The sequence below is a fragment of the Eumetopias jubatus genome, unplaced genomic scaffold (genome assembly GCF_037043125.1).
Source record: "Eumetopias jubatus isolate StellerSeaLion01/CBP00866 unplaced genomic scaffold, mEumJub1_p1.0 scaffold_1, whole genome shotgun sequence".
Classification (NCBI taxonomy): domain Eukaryota; kingdom Metazoa; phylum Chordata; class Mammalia; order Carnivora; family Otariidae; genus Eumetopias; species Eumetopias jubatus.
The window spans coordinates 146315581-146335118 of NW_028274807.1; the positions used below are offsets into that span (position 1 = coordinate 146315581).

Here is a 19538-nt window from a genome sequence, read left to right on the forward strand (position 1 = left end):
CGTTATAAACAGGTTTACAGGAGGATTTATTAAAGGTTGAGGTGACAGAAACTGAAAATATGCATTCTGAAAACACTTTATGCAAATTCCTAGCAGGGAGTGACAATTGCTTCCTCCCTAGCATGCCTTATAGAGCTGAACTTCCTTTTTCTTTTTCCAAATTGTTCTCTCAGGAATGTTTGCTGGAAGTTAATGTACCCATTTGGTGGTTTGGTGGTACTCTGGTGGTACTCAGATGGTTTGGCCCCTGCCTCCCTTTTTTGTCACATCTCCTAAAGCTCATTGTCTCACTCTCTGTGCTTCAACCATACTTTGTCCTGACATTTTCTGGAATTTACAAACACTTTGCTGCCTCAGGATTTTCCCCTTTGCTGGTTCCCTGTGCCTGGATGCTCTTTTCACATAGCTGAGTCTTCATGTTTCAGCTATCAGCTTAAATGTCACCTCCTCCTATAGGACATCCCCTGACCCCTCAAAACTCTTTGTATTTTTGCTCATAGCAATGACCACCATTCTATTTATCTAAAGTATGGAAGCATAGTTTTCCCTCTTAGTGTCAGTTCCAGGAAGGTAGGAGCCCTTTTCCTCTTGTTCCCTTCCTGAGCACACATGGTGAGTACTTAGCAGGTCTCGTTAACCAGATGAATGCCGGAACTCTGGCTGGGGAAGAGTGGTGTTCAGTGCTGGGACACTGACCTGCTCCTTGTACTGTTTGTAACAGTCTGCATCTGCTGTCTCTGCCACCAATTTCCTGGTCGTCTCTTGGTCCCATAGATTCCCCTGTACCAGTGTGGTCCCTGGCCCAGCAGCAGAAACATCACCTGGGAACTTGTTAGAAATCCAGGTTTTTGGCCCTTGACCCAGACCTGCTGAATAGGAATCTCTAGGGGGAGAGGCTCAGTAATCTGCATGTTAACAAGCCTCCAGCTGATTCTAATACCTGCTGAAGTGGGAGAACCATTGCCCTAGTCGTTGAAGCTCTTGGAAAACACGGGCACGGTGTGGAGTGAAAGATGGTGAATTTCTCCTTCCCACTCAGGAATGGCTCCATGGCTTAGGAATTGGCTGTTGGGCAGAGTGGACCTGACTTAGGAAATATATTGGATGGATAAAAGATTCCTAGACTTATTAGGATTACAGGAACTCTCTATGAACCATAGGGGGGACCGAGAAACCTGTAGAGTTAGATTGAGTGAGATGGCCCCGATTGAGGATGATAACTGGGGTAAACATTACTGATGGGCTGAGATGAAGGGGATAAAAAGTGAAGAATTTTTGCAGTGTAGTGGTTCTCACTGGGGTTGGCAGGGAGCTTTTCAAGCAACATTGACTACTTCCTCCACTTTACTCACACCCTGCCCCTATTCTGATGTAGCTTAAGATCTCCGCAGAGTCAGATGAGAGTGTGTGCAGTTTAGAAATCTCCCAGGGTAATTTTGATAGGACTTGGAAAAACATTCAAAAGACAAAATAGAAATGGTTTTTAAAGTTTTTATTCCATGGTGATGCCATGTTTCTAATTAGATATGCATCCTCCAGTTTTGGCTTAGTCTATTTCCTAGAAATTGCTTTTATTATATAGACTATCAGGAATTCTGGAGGTAACACAATGTTCTTTTTGAAGCAAATTTGGAAGTGAATTTTAGGCGGGAGGTGTTTTCTCCAGTTTTAAAATGTAGTCTCAAGCTCTATTTTAATAAGTAAATATTTCAAAATCAGTTCACTGGAGATAAGACTTGAGATCTGATTTTTTTGATTCAGACAATACAGGCACTAATGAAACTCTCAACTGTGTTTGATATCCAGAAGTGTTGGGGTAAAGGTTATTTTCTGCATGAGCTTTTTAAAATGGAAAGTCTGTTAGGCTTCTGAGCAGCGTTCTGAAGGTGAGACATTCTAGTTGCCTTCATATTGGCTTGAACACATTTAGAAGTAGTCTGGACAAATCTTTTATCAAGAAATGTCCCCATCATGATCATTATGATCAGGTGGGGATTTTATATTGGTAGAAAGTCAGTTTTCCTGTGAGAGCTGCCCCAACAATTGTTAAAATGCCAATGACAATGTTTCGTGTCTTGAGGTCACTGTTGGGAGAACCCTTAATTTGCTCAAAAAGTTCTGAGTGTGGCATGACCTTTAGGGGCTCTGTTTAAAATGCTGGTTTTCTTTTTTTTAATTCTTGGATTAAAATAATGAAATAATTCTGTTTTGATTTCATACAGTGCAGTTTTCTTAGATCCATTATAAATGAGTTTTAAAAACTTTCATATTCTAGAATCAGAGCTAGCTTTATTTTTAGTGAATTCATTTTTCATGCTCCTATTTTCAGATATTAGTTGCTACTTTTCTACTGAAACATATACAATTTGGGCTTTAGGCTTGAAGAACCCTACTGTCATGGTTTCCAAACCATCATGTCTAACTTAGCCATCTGTAACTCCCATGGAAGGAAGAGGAGAGACTGAAATATGATTTGAAAGCTGTCCAAAATAAGAGTGATTTTTTTCCCCCCATAATTTCATTCTGCTCTGGTAAATGAATACAGATCCCTGGTATATGTTTGAAATACAGTCAATGATTATTGTTAAGTTTTTTAGCTTTATTGAGATGTCATTGACATAACGTGGAAGTTTAAGATGTACTACATGTTGATTTGATACATGTATATATTGCAAAATGATTACCAGATGATAGTGTTAGCTAACCTCTGTATCATATCACATGCTTACCATTTCTTTTTTGTGGTGAAGACATTTACAATTTATTCTCTTGACAAATTTCAAATATATATTGCAATATGATTAACTATAATCACCATGCTGTACATTAGATTCCCAGAATTTATTCACCATAAAACTGGAAGTTTGTACTCTTTGCCCAGCATTTCTGCATCTTCCCCACCTGCAGCCCCTGGGAACCACCATTCTAGTCTCTGTTTCTATAAGCTCAGCTTTTTTAGATTCCACATGTAAGTACTTAGATAGCATACAGTATCCATCTTTCCTTCTCTGTCTTATTTCACTTAGCATAATGCCTTAAAAGTTGATCCATGTTGTTGCAAAAGGCTGAATTTCTTTTTCTCTTGTGGCTGAATAATATTCCATTGTGTATATATGTTACATATATACCCACATCTTCTTTACCCATTCATCCATTGACAGACACTTAAGCTGTTTCCATATCCTGGCTATTGTGAATAATGCTGCAGTGAGTATGGGGGTATAAAATAGTTCTTTGAGATCCTGTTTTCATTTGTCAGTTATTATTGAGACAAGATTATGCATCCCATATGATAATCAGTTCCATGAGGAAAGGGACGCTTTTTATTTCGGCAGAATAGTATATATTTAGTGCTTTGCAAATGCTCAGTTTTCAGTGCATTTGTTTATTCAGTAATATCAGATATGGTAGTAAATGTATACATTAATAATAATGTAAACTTGCCTGGGGTGCCTGAGTGGCTCAGTTGGTTAAGCGTCAGACTCTTGACTTTGACTCAGGTCATAATCTCGGGGTCATGGGATCGGGCCCCATGTTGGGGTAGCCTCAGGAGTCAGATGAGAGTGTGTGTAGTTTAGGAAATTATTATAAAATAATACGCATTTATTTGAAAACTTTGAACAGGACATATGTAAAAGGGTGAAGACTTCCTTGTCTTTTCTCTACCTGTCACCTCTCAGTCCCACCCCCAGAAGACAGAACTTGGAGAGGGTCCTTCTAGATTTTCATTGTTACTAGTTGTATTATCTTTTCCTTTCTCCTTTGTGGTTATAATGTCACATTAGTATTTTCAAAAGGATTGGAACTAAGGTTTAGCATTGAGTAAATGTATTTACTTTAAACTGTTCATTTTGGTGGAAGATTGAGTTTATGCCAATTAACACTTGTTTTCCTTATTTTATCGATAGGAATAACTTCTAAAGGAAGTTCATTTTTGGAGATAAAAAATATTTAATTTTTTTCCTGAGATTTTATTTTTATTTATTTGAAAATAATTTTCTTGGTTTTTTAAGATTTTATTTATTTGTGTGCGAGAGAGCACAAGCAGGGGGAGACGCAGACAGAGGGAGAGGCAGGCTTCCCTCTGGGCAAGGAGCCCGATGCGGGGCTTGATCCCAAGACCCTGGGATCATGACCTGAGCCACCCAGGCATCCTTTTTCCTGAGACTTTAAAGAGGATGAAAATATTTTTTGAGATCTTTATCTTTTCCCTTCATCTTTCCTTACAATTCCTTATTATTATTATTATTATTTTTTAAGAGAGTGCTTGTGTACCAGGGAGCTGGGGGGAGGGGCAGAAGGAGGGAGAGAAAGAATCTTAAGCAGATTTATCCCCAGCGCGGAGCCTAATGCTGGGCTCATCTCATGACCCTGAGATCATGACCTGAGCTGAAATCAAGAGTCTGACATTTAACTTGACTGGGCCACCCAGGGGCCTCTAACAATTCATCTTATATTGATATTTTCATTATTGATCATGGTTATAGATCTGTTTAAAATATAAATCAGGAAGAAGGAGGTTATAGGACATTAATTATAATGAATGTTTTTATAAAACTATTTCTGGCTCTCTTTGTTGTCTCCCATATATGCACAGAATATGACCATCCCTTGGTTTATTTTTTCTTTCTTTCTGTCTTTGTCTTTCTGTCTTTTTGTCTTTCTTTGTTCCTCCCTCCTTCCCTCCCCTCCCCTCCCTTTCCCTCCCCTCCCCTCCCCTCCCCTCCCTTCCCTTCCCTTCCTAAAAACTTTTGAGGTCTTCCCATTGCTTATGACAAAAAATTCAAAAGTCCTAATTTGGTAGACCAACTCTGGCTCCAGCCTACTTTTCTAGTCTCTGCTTTTCCTCCTACACCTGAAGTGTGTTCTCATTGAATCAACTTTCCCTTCTTAAAACATGCTGTTCATCTCCATATCTCCATGTGAATACTTGTTCTCTTCTCTCTGGCTTGAATTTTTTTAAATTTAATTTTTTAAAGGTTCCAGTATACATACAATTAACATATGGTGTGGTATTAGTTTCAGGTGTCCAATAGAGTGATTCTTCAATTCCGTACATTACTCAGTGCTCATCATGAGTGATCCCCATCACCTATTTCACCCACTGCCCCTCTGGTAACCATCAGTTTGTTCTCTATATAGTTGAGTCTTTTTTTTTTTTTTTTTTTGGTCTCCTTTTTTCTTTATTTGTTTTGTTTCTTAAATTCCACATATGAGTGAAATCATATGGTATTTGTTTTTCTCTGGCTTATTTCACTTGGCATAATACCCTCTAGCTCCATCCAAGTTGTTGCAAACGGCAAGATTTCACTCTTTTTTTTATGGCTGAATGATATTCCATGGTATATATGTGCATATATACATACCACATCTTCTTTATCCATTCATCAGTTAGTGGACACTTGGGCTGTCTCCATAATTTGGCTATTGTAAATAATACTGCAACAAACATTAAGGGTGCATGTGTACCTTTGAATTAGTGTATTTGTATTCTTTGGGTAAATACCCAGTGGTATGATTACTGGATCAAAAGGTAGTTCTATTTTTAACTTTTTGAGGAACCTCCATCTAGTTTTCTACAGTGGCTGCACCAGTTTGCATTCCCACCAACAGTGCATGAGGGTTCCTTTTTCTTCACATCTTTGCCAATACTTGCTGTTTCTTCTGTTTTTGATTTTAGCCATTCTGACAGGAGTGAGGTGATCTCTCATTGTGGTTTTGATTTGCATTTCCCTGATGATAACTTTCATGTGTCTGTTGGCCATCTGTATGTCGTCTTTGGAGAAATGTCTGTTCATGTCTTCTGCCTATTTTTTAATTGGAATTTTTTGTTTTTTGGGTGTTGAGTTTATATATAGATATATTTAAAGATTTTATTTATTAGAGAGAGAGACAGAGAGATCACAAGCAGGGGCGGGGTAGGGTAGAAGGAGAAGCAGACACCCCGCTGAGCAGAGAGCCCAATCCCAGGACCCTGGGATCATAACCTGAGCCGAAGGCAGACACTTACCTGACTGAGCCACACAGGTGCCCAGAGTTTTTATATATTTTGGATACTAATCCTTAATCAGAGGTGTCATTTACAAATATCTCTTCCTGTTCTGTAGGTTGTCTTTTTGTTGATTGTTTCCCTCACTCTGTGGAAGCTTTTTATTTTGATGTAGTCCCAACAGTTTATTTTTGCTTTTGTTTCCCTTGCCTCAGGAGACATATCTAGAAAAAAGTTGCTATGTCTGATATTGGAGAAATTACTACCTGTGTTCTCTTCTAGGGTTTTTATGGTTTCAGGTCTCACATTTAGGTCCCGGCTAGAATTTTCTTCACTTATTTTTCTGCCTGTCCACTTCCCATTTACCCTTCAAAAACCAGTTCAAGATCATCTTCCTATGTTGTTGACTTGCTTTACCTTCCTTTCCAAGCATAATTCAGTGAGCTCACTTCTGTTACAACACTTGTTACATTCTGTTAGTTTATTAATTATGTTTCATCTCTGATCTGTGAGCAAGTTAGGAAAAGTTCAGATGTCTGATTATCTTGGTTTGAATTCTAGCTTTGTCACTTACTAGATACATGCCTTTGGGCAAGTAACTTTTAAGTTTTCTATGCTTTAGTTCTATTGTCTATAAAGTAGGTTAGTACTAATACCTTTCTTATCTGTTATTGGGAGAACTAAATGTGATAGGCTTCTAATATTCTGAGATACCATTTTTCACATGCTAAACAATAAATGTTATTTATTTTTTATGGCTATTTCTTCCGCCTTTACTAGTGTCTGCAGAAAGAAGGCATTTGATGTTTTTTATTTCTTAAAGGGAAGTTTTTCCATACAGACTTATAGTTTGTCATTTCAGTTAACCCTTTAGAATTTGTATGCTTATCATAAGAGGCTTTGTTGTCTTAAAACAACTTCAGTTTTTACTGGCAGCTGGATTATTGTTTTATTTTTAAATATGCTGACGTTTTCCAACTTTCTTATGCCAAAACAAGTAATGAAGGAGCAAGGTAAGCACCCCAGAAGCGGGTGTTATCTTTCTGAAGTGCGGTTACTGTACTTGGAGTTGTCTGACGGATTTGTTCTTTCTCTTCAGGCCTTGTGTAGAATCACCCGTCATTCTCCTACTGCCTTCCAGAATGTTATTGAGAAGGTGGGACTGAACTCCGTGATAAACTCCCTGGCCTCAGCCATCTGCAAAGTTCAGCAGTACATGTTGACCTTATTTACTGCAATGTTGTCTTGTGGGATTCATCTTCAGAGGCTAATCCAAGAAAAGGTTTGACTTAGATTTCACCTATTACTGTACTTTAAAAATTGTTGTTGAACCATTGCAATTGCAGGAGAAAACAAGTAATATTATTTCTGTAGAATTTATTTTTCTTCTCAGGGGACCTTTTTGAACTTTGCCAAACCCCTGTACCACAAGCCATTCATCTGATGATGTTGTAAGAGTCTTTTAGTGATTAAAATAGAAATCCAGTAAATGGCTCTGCCTGCATGTCCCATTTTATTAATGAAAAGCTGGAAAATTTATGAGTCCTTCCTATATGCTGATATTTCTTATGCCTCTGGCTCTTCAGCCCCCATCTCTTACCATATGCTTTGTCTTCCCTTTATATTCTCTGCTTACTTGGACTCCTTTCTTGCCCCTTTCCTTGTCCAATATTTGGCTAACACAAATCGCCTGGACAACTCCCTTTCTCCTGTTTTAGTTTCCTTCTAATCCTTTGATATTCCTTTATTTTATGTACAGTAGAGTTTTTAAATATTCACTTCTGATCCCAAAACTGCACAGCTGTGAAGAAGTTTCTGTGGTAGCCTTCCTCAACGTGTCTTCTCCTCAACATGTCTGCCCGCTAAAGAGTAATCTGAGAACCAGAAGCAATGGGCATCACCTGGGAGAGGGTTGGAAAGGCAGCCCCTTGGGCCCCATCTTGGGCCTGCTGAATCTGAATCTACATTTTAATGAGATCTCTAGGTGGTTTGTTCGAACTTTATGATTTGAGAAGCCCTGTCCTAGAGTATTAGTGCTGAGTGAGGTGTTACCAGGTAGAAAAGGTGGACCATGTTTGTATATACATGTTTGGAAAGCTATGAGTCAAAGTGAAAGGGATAGTTTTAACTGTGCAGCCTTTCCCAGTGTTTTATATGCTCATGTGTATTTTGAATCTTCAGAAGGGTAATGTAGTGTGTGGCGTTCTTTAAACTTACTGGACCAATTATCCTTTTTTTAGAGGGGAGATGCCTCTCAAATTGGAGTTTTGAGAACTCGGTGAAGGTAATGCTCCTAACATGTGGAGAAAGGAACCACTTACATACACTACTTGCCTTGGTTCTTGTGTGTTATGGTCCACACATTAAATTCTGGTTTTTAAAATTTCAGTAATTATGAATAATTATCTGATTTACATGGTAAACTTGATCTGTCGGAGTCAAGATGGAAAGTAAACCACTTCTTGCCTTTACTCTGATTAGTCTGATTTAGATTCTGCTATGAAGTTTGAGCCTCAGAGAAACCTGTTTTTTCCCAACAGTCTGTGTATCTAATTTTTGCTATTAAATTTTCCAAGTCATTAAATATTGTTACATTGTATTAGAAAAAGCCCCACTTGAGTAGTTTTCTGCGTAAATTGTGATAAGAGAGGCTGAGAGTTTCTTCAGTTTTGTTTTTTTTTTTCCACTCTCAGAACAGGTATGGATTGACTTAGTTTCAAATACGGTATTTCACAAAGGTAGTAAAATAAGATGTATTGATTAACGTGATTTTGTAATTGTTTTATAATATGTAATATTCCATGTATCCTAACAAAAGGGATGATTGAACAGTGAAATGTATTGAATAAGTAATCTTTTGATTTTGATTAATACCGGTGCTAAAAAAAATTATCGTGGTAGAAAAGATATAATACAAAATTCACCATCTTCACCATTTTTAAGTTTATAGTTAGTAGTGGTAAGTATATTCACATTGTTGTGGAACAGATCTCTAGAACCTTTTCATCTTGCAAAGCTGAAACTCTGTGCCCACTAACCATTTAGGGGTGCTGTGTTCTAAGACTCTGGGCTTTATTTGAATCTGCTTTAGTAGGCCTCCTCTGACATGGAACTGGCAGAGAAAGGGCGATGCCTGTGCCTGCCTTACTGGGATGGAAGTCCGTGTTCCTTGGTGGGCTTCTGTTGACACCCCAGGGGTGCAGAGAGCCCCTCTTTACTGCTGGGCAAGGGTGCAAGTCCACACTCTCCATAGGCTTCCTTTGATGTCCCCCTAGCTGGGAGTGGGGAGGGCTCCTCATTTACTGTCTCGCCTGCCACTATAGGGTGGGAATGTGAGCCTCGTTTCTGGGGGAAGGTGCTGAAGGTGCAGACTTCCCACTCGCCTTCTCTGCTGCCATCTTGGTGGGGAGCGAGAAAGGAATCTGGTTACTGATATATGGGCGGAGACCCAGGCTCCCCACGTGGTCTGTGCTGACACCAGGGTTGGGGCGAATGGCTGTTGTTGGGTGGGTGTTATTGTCAGCTCTCCACTCGTTCTTTTCTGGTATTGCCCTTGTGGGGAGAGTGTTGGCTATTGAGGGTAGGAGTTGAGGCTTCCCACTTGCCCTGGGCTGATGGGGATGGCGTCATGGTTTTTCCATGATGTTCGGCTAGAGTAGAGTAGCTATTGTTTGAAAGTTTTCAATCTTTCTGGGCTGCCCCTTTCTTGGTCCTTTGGCTTGAGAGAGTTGATCTTTCTTACGTTTTGTGCCTATCGATGTTTCTAGGCTCCTGGATTATCCAGCACTCAATCCAGGATATCTGAGGCAAAAAATAAAACCCAGTCAGTTCATTGCCATGTTGATGCTCAGGTCCTGAGGTTCCTACTGGTTCTGTCTTCTCTCTACCTTTCAGAGTTGTCTTATGTTTGTTTATATCCAACTTCCAGGGTTTTTAGTTGTGCTTAGTGGGAAGAATAGGAAAAAGTGCATCTTCTCTCTCTTGTCCTTTAATTTTTAAAATGTTTCTGTGACATGTCAATAATATGCAGTGAATTCTCTTAAAATGTAAGATTCTATTTTTTATTAATTAAAAAGTATTACCATTTATTGAACATTCATTATGGGCCAGTTAGTGACTTGCAATCCTGGGGTATTCGTGGATGAAACTTAGTGTGTTGAGTAGTTTTGTCAAGTTAATGGAGGATGTAAGTGCTAGAGCTAATGCTCATGCCAGACAAATGAGGGAAGCAGAAAAATTTTGGATAATGTTGATGCTCTGAAGAACATAAAACAGAGTAATGTGATAGAGTGTCTGTAATAGCATGCAGGGAGTGCAGGTAATGATATTACCTGGGTGTGTGTGTGTGTGTGTGGCGGGGAGAAGTCAGGGAAGGCTTCTCTGAGGAGGTGTCATTCCATCTGAACCCTGAGTGACAAGAAGGAGTTTGCTCTGTGAAGCCCTGGGGCCAGGGGTGGGGGGAGAACTTTATAGTTCAGCTTCTCTGAGGTGTGAGAGATCTTGGGAAGGTCTGGAAAGAGAAAGAAGGCCCACAGAGCTGAACCTAGTGAGCATGGGGTTGGGGAGAGGCCACTGGGAAGAGGCTGGGAACAGAGGGAGGCCTAGACCATGTAGGATCGGGGATATTGGCCTTCCTCACAGGTTTTATTTTTACTTAAAAGTGCATTTAAAAAAATAGACGTGTATTTCAGGGGCAGGTTTAGCAACCTTCTTATTGCTAAGTTGAGCTGCTTTTCTGAGTGTGAGAGGAGAGGACCTAGGAACAACAAGTACCGGCTGTCCTCCTTCCTGTTGGACAGAAGAGCTGCATGTGTGCTTTTTGGGGAACCATGGACTGTATATCATGATCTTTTAAAAACTGAAAATAAGTCCCCAGAAGAGCTTCATGCTATTCCTTTTAAATAAAAGAAATTACCGTTTAGTGCCGAAAATTTAGAAGAAGCTAAAGAATAAGACAAAATCAGCTGTAATCTCACTGCCCAGAGATAATGGCTATGACCATGTTGGTTTGTCTCTTTTTAGTCTTTTGTCTGTGTGTCCATGTATTTTATGCACACATTTATAAAATTAGGATCCAAATGCGTAGGTTTATCTTTTTTAAAAATTTATTAGAGAGAGTGCGAGTGCACTCATGCTCATGTGTCGGGGGAAGGGGAATGGGGGGAATGGGCAGAGGGGGGAGGGAGAAGGACAAGCAGACTCCACGCCCATTGAAGAGCCCAGTGCAGGGCTCAATCCCATGACCCTGAGATCATGACCTGAGCCGAAACCAAGAGTTAGATGCTCAACCCATCCAAGCCACCCAGGCGCCCCAATGTGTAGATTTATCTTGATGGCACTTTGTCATTAAATATTCCCCAAGAACATTAAAAAGTATTATATAATTTTTCATTTTGTGGTACTACAGTAATTTAATTCTTTCTCCACTGTTGAACTGTTTGCTTCTCATTTTTTGATTTCCATTGACCCTGATGCAGTGAACATCCTGTTGGCATACATCTTTGTGTTCACCGCTAATGGATTACCACAGGTATTATCCGCATTTAGAAGGCTCAGCCTAGACAGTGCTAGACTATTCTCTAGAAAGGTAAATGATGAGAGTATACTGACTTGAAATTTAACTAGCAATCATTAGAGACATGCTATCTTTCTCTTATAATAAAATGTGGGGTTTGGGATTATTAGCAGCATACTGCATGTTTTCATAGTTATTTGCAGTTAGCAGTTAACCTGACTCTCCATTTGAACTATGTAAGTGTAGCCAGGTTTTCCTCTTAAACTAGACTAATGAGATTATTATTCCCTTCTGAATCATGCTCATGTCCTCGCGTGGGCAGTGAGGTATTAAAGGAAGTGGTTCAGCTTATTCTCTTACCTGTATGAGCTGCTTGCATGTCTGTGCCCTTAGCTGACCAGTATCCAGCACCCATGTGTATCGGTGATGTTTAATTTGTATTGTCATCTTTAAAATGATCTTCTTTCCCATAAATGTACTAAATGGCAGAATATTCCTTTATCCAAAAACAAGTGTTAGTTCCCTCCGCTGAGATGTGAAAAGTGAGCTGTCACAGCCACGATGACAGGGGACTCTCTGAGTCACAAATCATGTGTTCTTTTTTTGTTTAATATTTTATTTATTTATTTATTTGAGAGAGAGAATGAGATAGAGCATGAGAGGGGGGAGGGTCAGAGGGAGAAGTGGACTCCCCGCCCAGCAGGGAGCCCGATGCGGGACTCGATCCCAGGACTCTAGGACCATGACCCGAGCCGAAGGCAGACGCTTAACCAACTGAGCCACCCAGGTGCCCACAAATCATGTGTTCTGAATATTCTAGTAACTGGAGAAATTGAGCAAAACAACAAGTGACAAGTAGTTTTGCCACTTTTTTTTCCTCCCCAGTACTCAACAGGATACTTTTTGAACCATTGGTAGATGGTACTTTATTTGTTTATTTTTTAAAGATTTTATTTATTTGAGAGAGAGTGAGAGGGAACATGAGTGGGGTGAGGGACAGAGGGAGAAGCGGGATCCCCGCTGAACAGGGAGCCCAACATGGGGCTCGATCCCAGGACTCTGGGATCATGACCTGAGCCGAAGGCAGATGCTTAACTGACTGAGCCACCCAGGCGCCCCGGTAGATGGTACTTTATATGTAATTCCTGTGTCATTGCTAGAGGTTGGGAATTGATAACTTACTCACAATTCAGATACATGAGTGGCTATGAACAAGAGGCTTCTGGAAGGTATGACCAAGTGTAAGAGAAAAACATGTAGGTTAGGTATGAGTTCATTTAGTAATCCTTGCCCTAGAAACTTTTTTTGGTTTTCGTTGCTGTTTTAGTTTTATTTTTGTGGTTCTTCCAAGCTGTTAATGTGTCCTACAGATATTCAGTATTCAAGACCTGGGGCTGGATTAGTTTGGGAGTTCATAAATGTATTTCCTGCTGTTTTATTGAGGAGAAAGATGTTGAAGTCATCACAATTTCCCTTAATTACCAGAGCAAGAAATGTAGAGTAGGAAATGCTAATCTATTTTTATCAGGTTATATTTATAACTTTTGTGAATGTTGGGGTTTACATGTTTAGTATAGAAAATTCAGAATGTACAGAAGACTGAAGTGCTTACCTTCCTGAGGTAATCTCTGTAAAAATTCTCATATTCTATCCCTTTCAAATTCATATTTGTTGTGCATGGATACACACACACACACACACACACACACACACACGTGCACATGCATTCCCATATTCCCTCCTCTCTGCCTCCACACACACATACTGTTAGAATCTTTTTTGCAGGAATTGGATCAACTATATATTGTTTGGTAATCCATATTTTTTCTATTCCATGACATGTTAGGAATGTGTGTCTAAGTCAGTATAACTCTTCAATATTATTTTTAAAGGGTAATGACATTCTATCCCATGAAGGTATCACCAGTTAGCCCAGCAGCTCACTATTGCCCATCTAAGAATTATTTTGCCATTGTTTTCCCAGGTAGAACATTCTTATGGCCTTTTGCATGGCCATCCTTAATTTTTCCTTTAGGATAAAACTTGTAAGTAAAATTGCTAGGTTAGTCTCATTTTTAGAAAGTTCCTTTCTCTTCATAGTTTATAGGTTTTAAAAAAACCCCACTATGGTTGTATGTATGTATGCAGATAGACTCAGTGCCAGTAAAGAGTGTGGTAACATTGCACCCAGATTATGTGTCTCTCACATCTGCCAAAACGTTTTGGTTTCAGGCAGTATTAAGTGCATGGCTACAATCCCATCATTCCTTTTGATTTACTTTTCTGTCTTTGAAAATTTCAGCCCAGATACTGAGAGGTCACTTGGTAAATTCTCTTTTTCTTTTTTTCATAATCTCTGTCTTTTACATTCACTGAACCACAGTGAGTTATTTCTGGGTTGTTGAAAGTTGTGGCTCTGTTACTTTGGTCTAGAAATCATGCTAATTATGAAATCTATGTCTTGTAACGTCAGGGTGTCTGATAGAAGGTGACTGGTTATGGAATTTAGAAATCTGATCAGAACAATAACAGAATCTTAAAAGGTATCTGTTTTTGCCAGTATGGCTGACTTGTCCTTGCAGGGACAAGACTGAATTTTCAGGAAAATAGCAAGATGCAGAAGCTAACAGTGAAGATGAAATGAAAATTGGGAGGGCTACTGTGAGAGTGATGGGGCCACAGCCTGGTTATCAGGGGACTGGAGTCTGTGTGTGTGTGTATGTGTATGTATGTATGTATGTAGCATATGTGTATGGGGTGGGGATATATGTGTGTGTATGGAGTTTGGGGTGTGTGTGTGCAGGGTTTGTGCATGTATGTGGGGTGTAGGTATGTGTGTGTGGGTGTGTATAGGGCATGGTGAGTGTGCAGTGTGTGTACAGGGTTCGTGTATGCAGGGTGTGTGTGGGGTGGGGGTATGTGCAGGGTTTGTGTGTGCAGTGGGGTGTAGATTATGGATGTTGTGTGTGTGTGTGTGTGTGTGTGCGCGTGCGCTAGGGTGTGTGTGTGTGTTTAATAAGAAGAGTGAAACCTAAAAACCATTGAGAGAACAATGTAATTGGCCCATATATACCCATCATCCTCAGCATCAATTTTCAGTACATGCTGATGACGTCTCATCTTTGCTCCCTCTTCCCTTGTACTTCATTTCTACACACCCCTTTTGCCTCTGAATTATTTTGAAGCAAAACATGGACATCATATCATTTGTAATTATTTCATCTATATCTGTAGAAGATACCAATCTTTTAAAATAGATATATTCACAATATTATTAAACACCAACTGATTAATAAGTTCTTTTTTCTCCCCCCCCCGGGTTTTCTTGTTTTTGGTTTTTGGCTTTTTTTGAATAGGTTCTTAATGCAGCCATATATCCAGTCAGAGTTCACTTGACTGGCTCATCAATGATTATTTTCTAGATTGTTTGAATCAGGATCAAATCAAGGTCTGTATATCTCCTTTCTAATTCAGGTTAACTTGTCTCTTAATTCTCTTTAAATCTATAGATCCCCTTATCATTTTTTAATTTTTTACTTTTTTAGTCCTTGAAATGAATCTGTTATAAGGAAAACAGAGTTCATTGGCCTTTCATGTTTGGATTTTACTGATCGAATCTAGAAACAACATAGTGTTGTGTCCTTTAAACTGCTGCTCCTGTGTTTCTTGTATAAATTTATAGGTTTGATCAGATCCAAATTAGATTTTTTTTGAAGACAGTTCATTGGTGGTGGTTTTTTGTTTTGTTTTTTATTTTTTAAAGATTTTATTTGAGAGAGTGAGAGTGCATGCAGAGAAGCAGGGGGAGGGGCAGAAGGAGAAGCAGGCTCTCTGTTCAGCAGAAAGCCCCGACATGGGGCGTGATCCCAGGACCCTGGGACCATGACCTGAGCTGAAGGCAGATGCTTAACCGATTGAGCCACCGAGGTGCCCCTGTCTTTGCTTTTAAGATTTTATTTATTTGACAGAGAGAAAACTGACACAAGAGCACACAAGCAGGGGGAGCTGCAGAGGGATAGGGAGAAGCAGGCCTCCTGCTGAGCAGACTGCTAGTTGAGCTGGGTGTTGAGCTGGGGGATCCCAGGACCTTGAGATCATGACCTGAGCCAAATGCAGGCGCTTAACTGGGGAACCACCCAGGCGCCCCAGTGGTGTGTGTTTTTTCATAACAGAAGGCACACATGGATGACTTGGCTCTCCCTTTTCCCATACAAAGAATGAGCAGTGGTGTCACTTCCGGTCTACTCATTTTAAGTTTCCTCACCAGCTCTCCTTGTAATGGTTTTAGCAGGTGTCAATGATAATTGCTGAGATACATTGTTTTGGTATGGGTGAAAATATATATTGTCATTCTGACTTCATGTATTAATCGAAATTGCTCTATAGAAAAAAAGCTCTTATCACCTGTGTGGTTACTCTGAGGAATAGTTTATGTAAGATTGACTTATTTACCGGGTTTTGGAATCAGGAGTTGGTTTCCCTGGCAGTCTCCAAAGACTTACTTTTTAGGACTGGGACTTTAAAGGATACTTCAGTTCCCTTATGAACTCACAGATTTTAATATTTTGGTGTGTTTCCATTGTGGATGATGTTTTCAGTACTGATAGTGTTGCTGCTTTAGCCAGTGGAAGCCTCCATAAGTGGCCTCCTGGGTCCTTTTGTCAGAAATTCAATAGTCTTTACTTTCTTGCCTTCTGATGGAACAGTGTGTTTTAGGCTTCTCTTGCACGTTTTCTGCTCTGCATCTGGAACCAGTTGTTCCTCTGAAGAGCCCCGTTTCCTCTAGTGGGAAATAATGTTTAGAGACCACAATCTGATTGGAGTACTCACTGCTACTGGGTTGGTTTTTGTTTCTAGGCATTCCCAGCAGAAAGAGCCAGGAAATAACTCTTTTAAAAATACATCTGTTCAGGGGCGGGCAGCCCGGCCGTAGCGGGCCATGGAGGATCGTCCCGCGGGTGGTGGGCCGCCGCGCGAGGGGTCGGCGGAGGAGGAGGCCGAGCTCCAGGGAGCTGCCTGGAGCGGGGACAGCGGCAACGTGTCCCAGAGCCACAGCAGCGCGTCGGGGCCGTGGGAGGACGAGGGCTTAGAGCTGGGCGTGCCGGGCCGCGATGTGCCGCTGCTGCGTCGTGCCGCCGCGGGCTGCGCCGCCTGCCTGTTGCCGGGAGCCGGGGCGCGGCCCGAGGTCGAGGCCCTGGACGCCAGCCTGGAGGACCTGCTCACCAGAGTGGACGAGTTCGTGGGCATGCTGGACATACTGCGCGGAGACTCCTCCCACGTTGTCAGCGAGGGTGTGCCTCGCATTTACGTGAAGGCCACCGAGATGCGGCAGGTCTACAGCAAGATCGACTGGCTCGAGGCCTTCATGGGGATTGATCGGCGCCAGCGTGGCCAGGATGGAGGAGCAGGTGGCCAGGGCGGAGGCCGAGCTGGGCGCTTTCCCCAGCGCCTTCAGGAAACTGCTGCACACGATCAGCGTGCCCTCCTTCTTCAACAAGGCGCCCTCCAGCAGGCCGCAGCAGAGTGGCTACGAGCCGCCCGTCCTGTTCCGGACCGAAGACCACTTTCCCTGTTGCATTGAGAGACCCCAGATCTGAGTCCGCCGGCCAGCACTGCCAGGGGACGCTGTCTGAGGTTACTGCGGGCGCTGAGTCAGCTGGAAGTCCGCTGTAGACATCCACGGTGTTGGGAGTATGGCGTGTCTATCTTTTGCACACTCTTGTTTCTCACTGTCTGCGTGACGTCACATCAGGATGTGTGGTTTTCTGTGTCTTCCAGTGCTAAACTGACGGCTGCATGGGCGGGGGCGTCGGGGAAGCCAAATGAATGAGTTTATCTGTGCGCTGTGGCAAAACTTGTTTTTATAGGTTTTACAGCTCAACCAACAGTATTACCTTTTCCAAGTTTCTATATTTTATACTTTTAAGAAAAACTGCTGAAATGTTTGTTTTGTTGTTATTCGATCCTAATAGCGATTCCATTTTCCGTAGCTTTTAGGGTAGATGGTAAGTTATTTCAGGTTATATTAAACTTTGCACATCATGGGTTGTAAACCGAAGGAAATCATACAGATTCTGAGAAGATGTCTTGATTTATTGCAACTAATTCTGAAGTTGTATTTGAAAGTAGGCCCTCCGAATCTTAATTTGTCCACAGCAAACATGTCTATATGTGGTTCCTAACATTTGGTTTATAATTTAAGTATCAATAAAAATTTTAAATTTTATTGGAAAAAAAAAATCTGTTCATACTGGTATTTCCAATTGCAGTATTTTGCCTAATTTATTTTATATGAGTAATTCTTTCTCTTAAGCTAAAAATCTTGTTTTCTATTGACATTATTTGCTTTACAATATTTATAGAAGTCTCAGAGTAACAGTGATATTATTAATAATGTTATGATTTCTGAATACAACCTAGGATTTTTGTGCCGTTGTTTTAGTGCTTAGGGTATATCTAACTCGATGTATTGTCAGATTAGTATGTGGTAAATTCTTTTCAAATAATTTTTTTTTTTGTCTTCTTAAACCACCAACATAATATACCCTTAAGTATCATTTTCTTTTCGATTTGAGGGGATTGCTTTTTAAAAGTTTGATTTAATTTTTTTTATAATTATGTAAAATGTTGACATGTTTTTTTTTTAAGATTTCTTTCTTATTTTTTTAAAGATTTTATTTGTTTATTTGACAGAGAGAAACACAGAAAGGGAGGGAACACAAGCAGGGGGGAGTGGGAGAGGGAGTAGCAGGCTTCCCGCTGAGCAGGGAGCCCAGTGCAGGGCTCAATCCCAGGACACTGGGATCATGACCTGAGCCAAAGGCAGACGCTTAATGACTGAGCCACTCAGGTGCCCTGTTGATATGGTTTTAATGTCAGTTTACAAAGAATCAATTCAGAGGAAACTGTTTTCCATCTCTACCCTCCTCAGTTGTTTCCTTCTTTACGCATTGAATGTAAACATTTAAAAAAAATTTTTTATTATGTTAATCACCATACATTACATCATTAGTTTTTGATGTAGTGTTCCATGATTCATTGTTTGTGCATAACACCCAGTGCTCCATGCAGAATGTGCCCTCTTTAACACCCATCATCAGGCTAACCGATCCCCCCACCCCCCTCCCCTCTAGAACCCTCAGTTTGTTTTTCAGAGTCCATCGTCTCTCATGGTTCTTCTCCCCCTCCGACTTACTCCCCTTCATTCTTCCCCTCCTGCTATCTTCTTCTTCTTTTTTTTTCTGAACATATATTGCATTATTTGTTTCAGAGGTACAGATCTGTGATTCAACAGTCTTGCACAATTCACAATGCCCACCATAGCACATACCCTCCCCAATGTCTATCACCCAGCCACCCCATCCCTCCCACCCCCCACCACTCCAGCAACCCTCAGTTTGTTTCCTGAGATTAAGAATTCCTCATATCAGTGAGGTCATATGATACATGTCTTTGTCTGATTGACTTATTTCACTCAGCATAACACCCTCCAGTTCCATCCATGTCATTGCAAATGGCAAGGTCTCATTCCTTTTGATGGCTGCATAATCTTCCATCGTGTATATATACCACATCTTCTTTATCCATTCATCTGTCGATGGACATCTTGGCTCTTTCCACAGTTTGGCTATTGTGGACATTGCTGCTATAAACATTGGGGTGCACGTACCCCTTCGAATCCCTACATTTGTATCTTTGTGGTAAATACCCAGTAGTGCAATTGCTGGATCGTACGGTAGCTCTATTTTCAACTGTTTGAGGAACCTCCATACTGTTTTCCAGAGTGGCTGCACCAGCTTGGATTCCCACCAACAGTGTAGGAGGGTTCCCCTTTCTCCGCATCCCCTCCAACATCTGTCGTTCCCTGACTTGTTAATTTTAGCCATTCTGACTGGCGTGAGGTGATATCTCATTGAGGTTTTGATTTGGATTTCCCTGATGCCGAGCGATGTTGAGCACATTTTCATGTGTCTGTTGGCCATTTGGATGTCTTCTTTGGAAAAATGTCTGTTCATGTCATCTGCCCATTTCTTG

General features: G+C 40.8%; 2 protein-coding genes across 3 annotated transcripts in view; both read left to right on the forward strand.

The window, feature by feature from the left end:
• ULK4 (unc-51 like kinase 4) overlaps positions 1 to 19538 on the forward strand; it is a 616362-nt gene that overhangs the window by 111682 nt on the left and 485142 nt on the right. For both annotated transcript variants that reach the window (XM_028107191.2, XM_028107192.2), the window contains exon 21: positions 7089 to 7271. In XM_028107191.2, the coding sequence (XP_027962992.2) occupies positions 7089 to 7271 (183 nt within the window). The remainder of the gene's footprint in view (positions 1 to 7088; positions 7272 to 19538) is intronic.
• LOC114212346 (biogenesis of lysosome-related organelles complex 1 subunit 4-like) lies at positions 16432 to 17101 on the forward strand. Its single transcript, XM_028107197.2, is given in 2 exon segments — positions 16432 to 16872; positions 16874 to 17101. Coding segments are annotated over 2 exon segments (657 nt in total). The 5' UTR covers positions 16432 to 16443.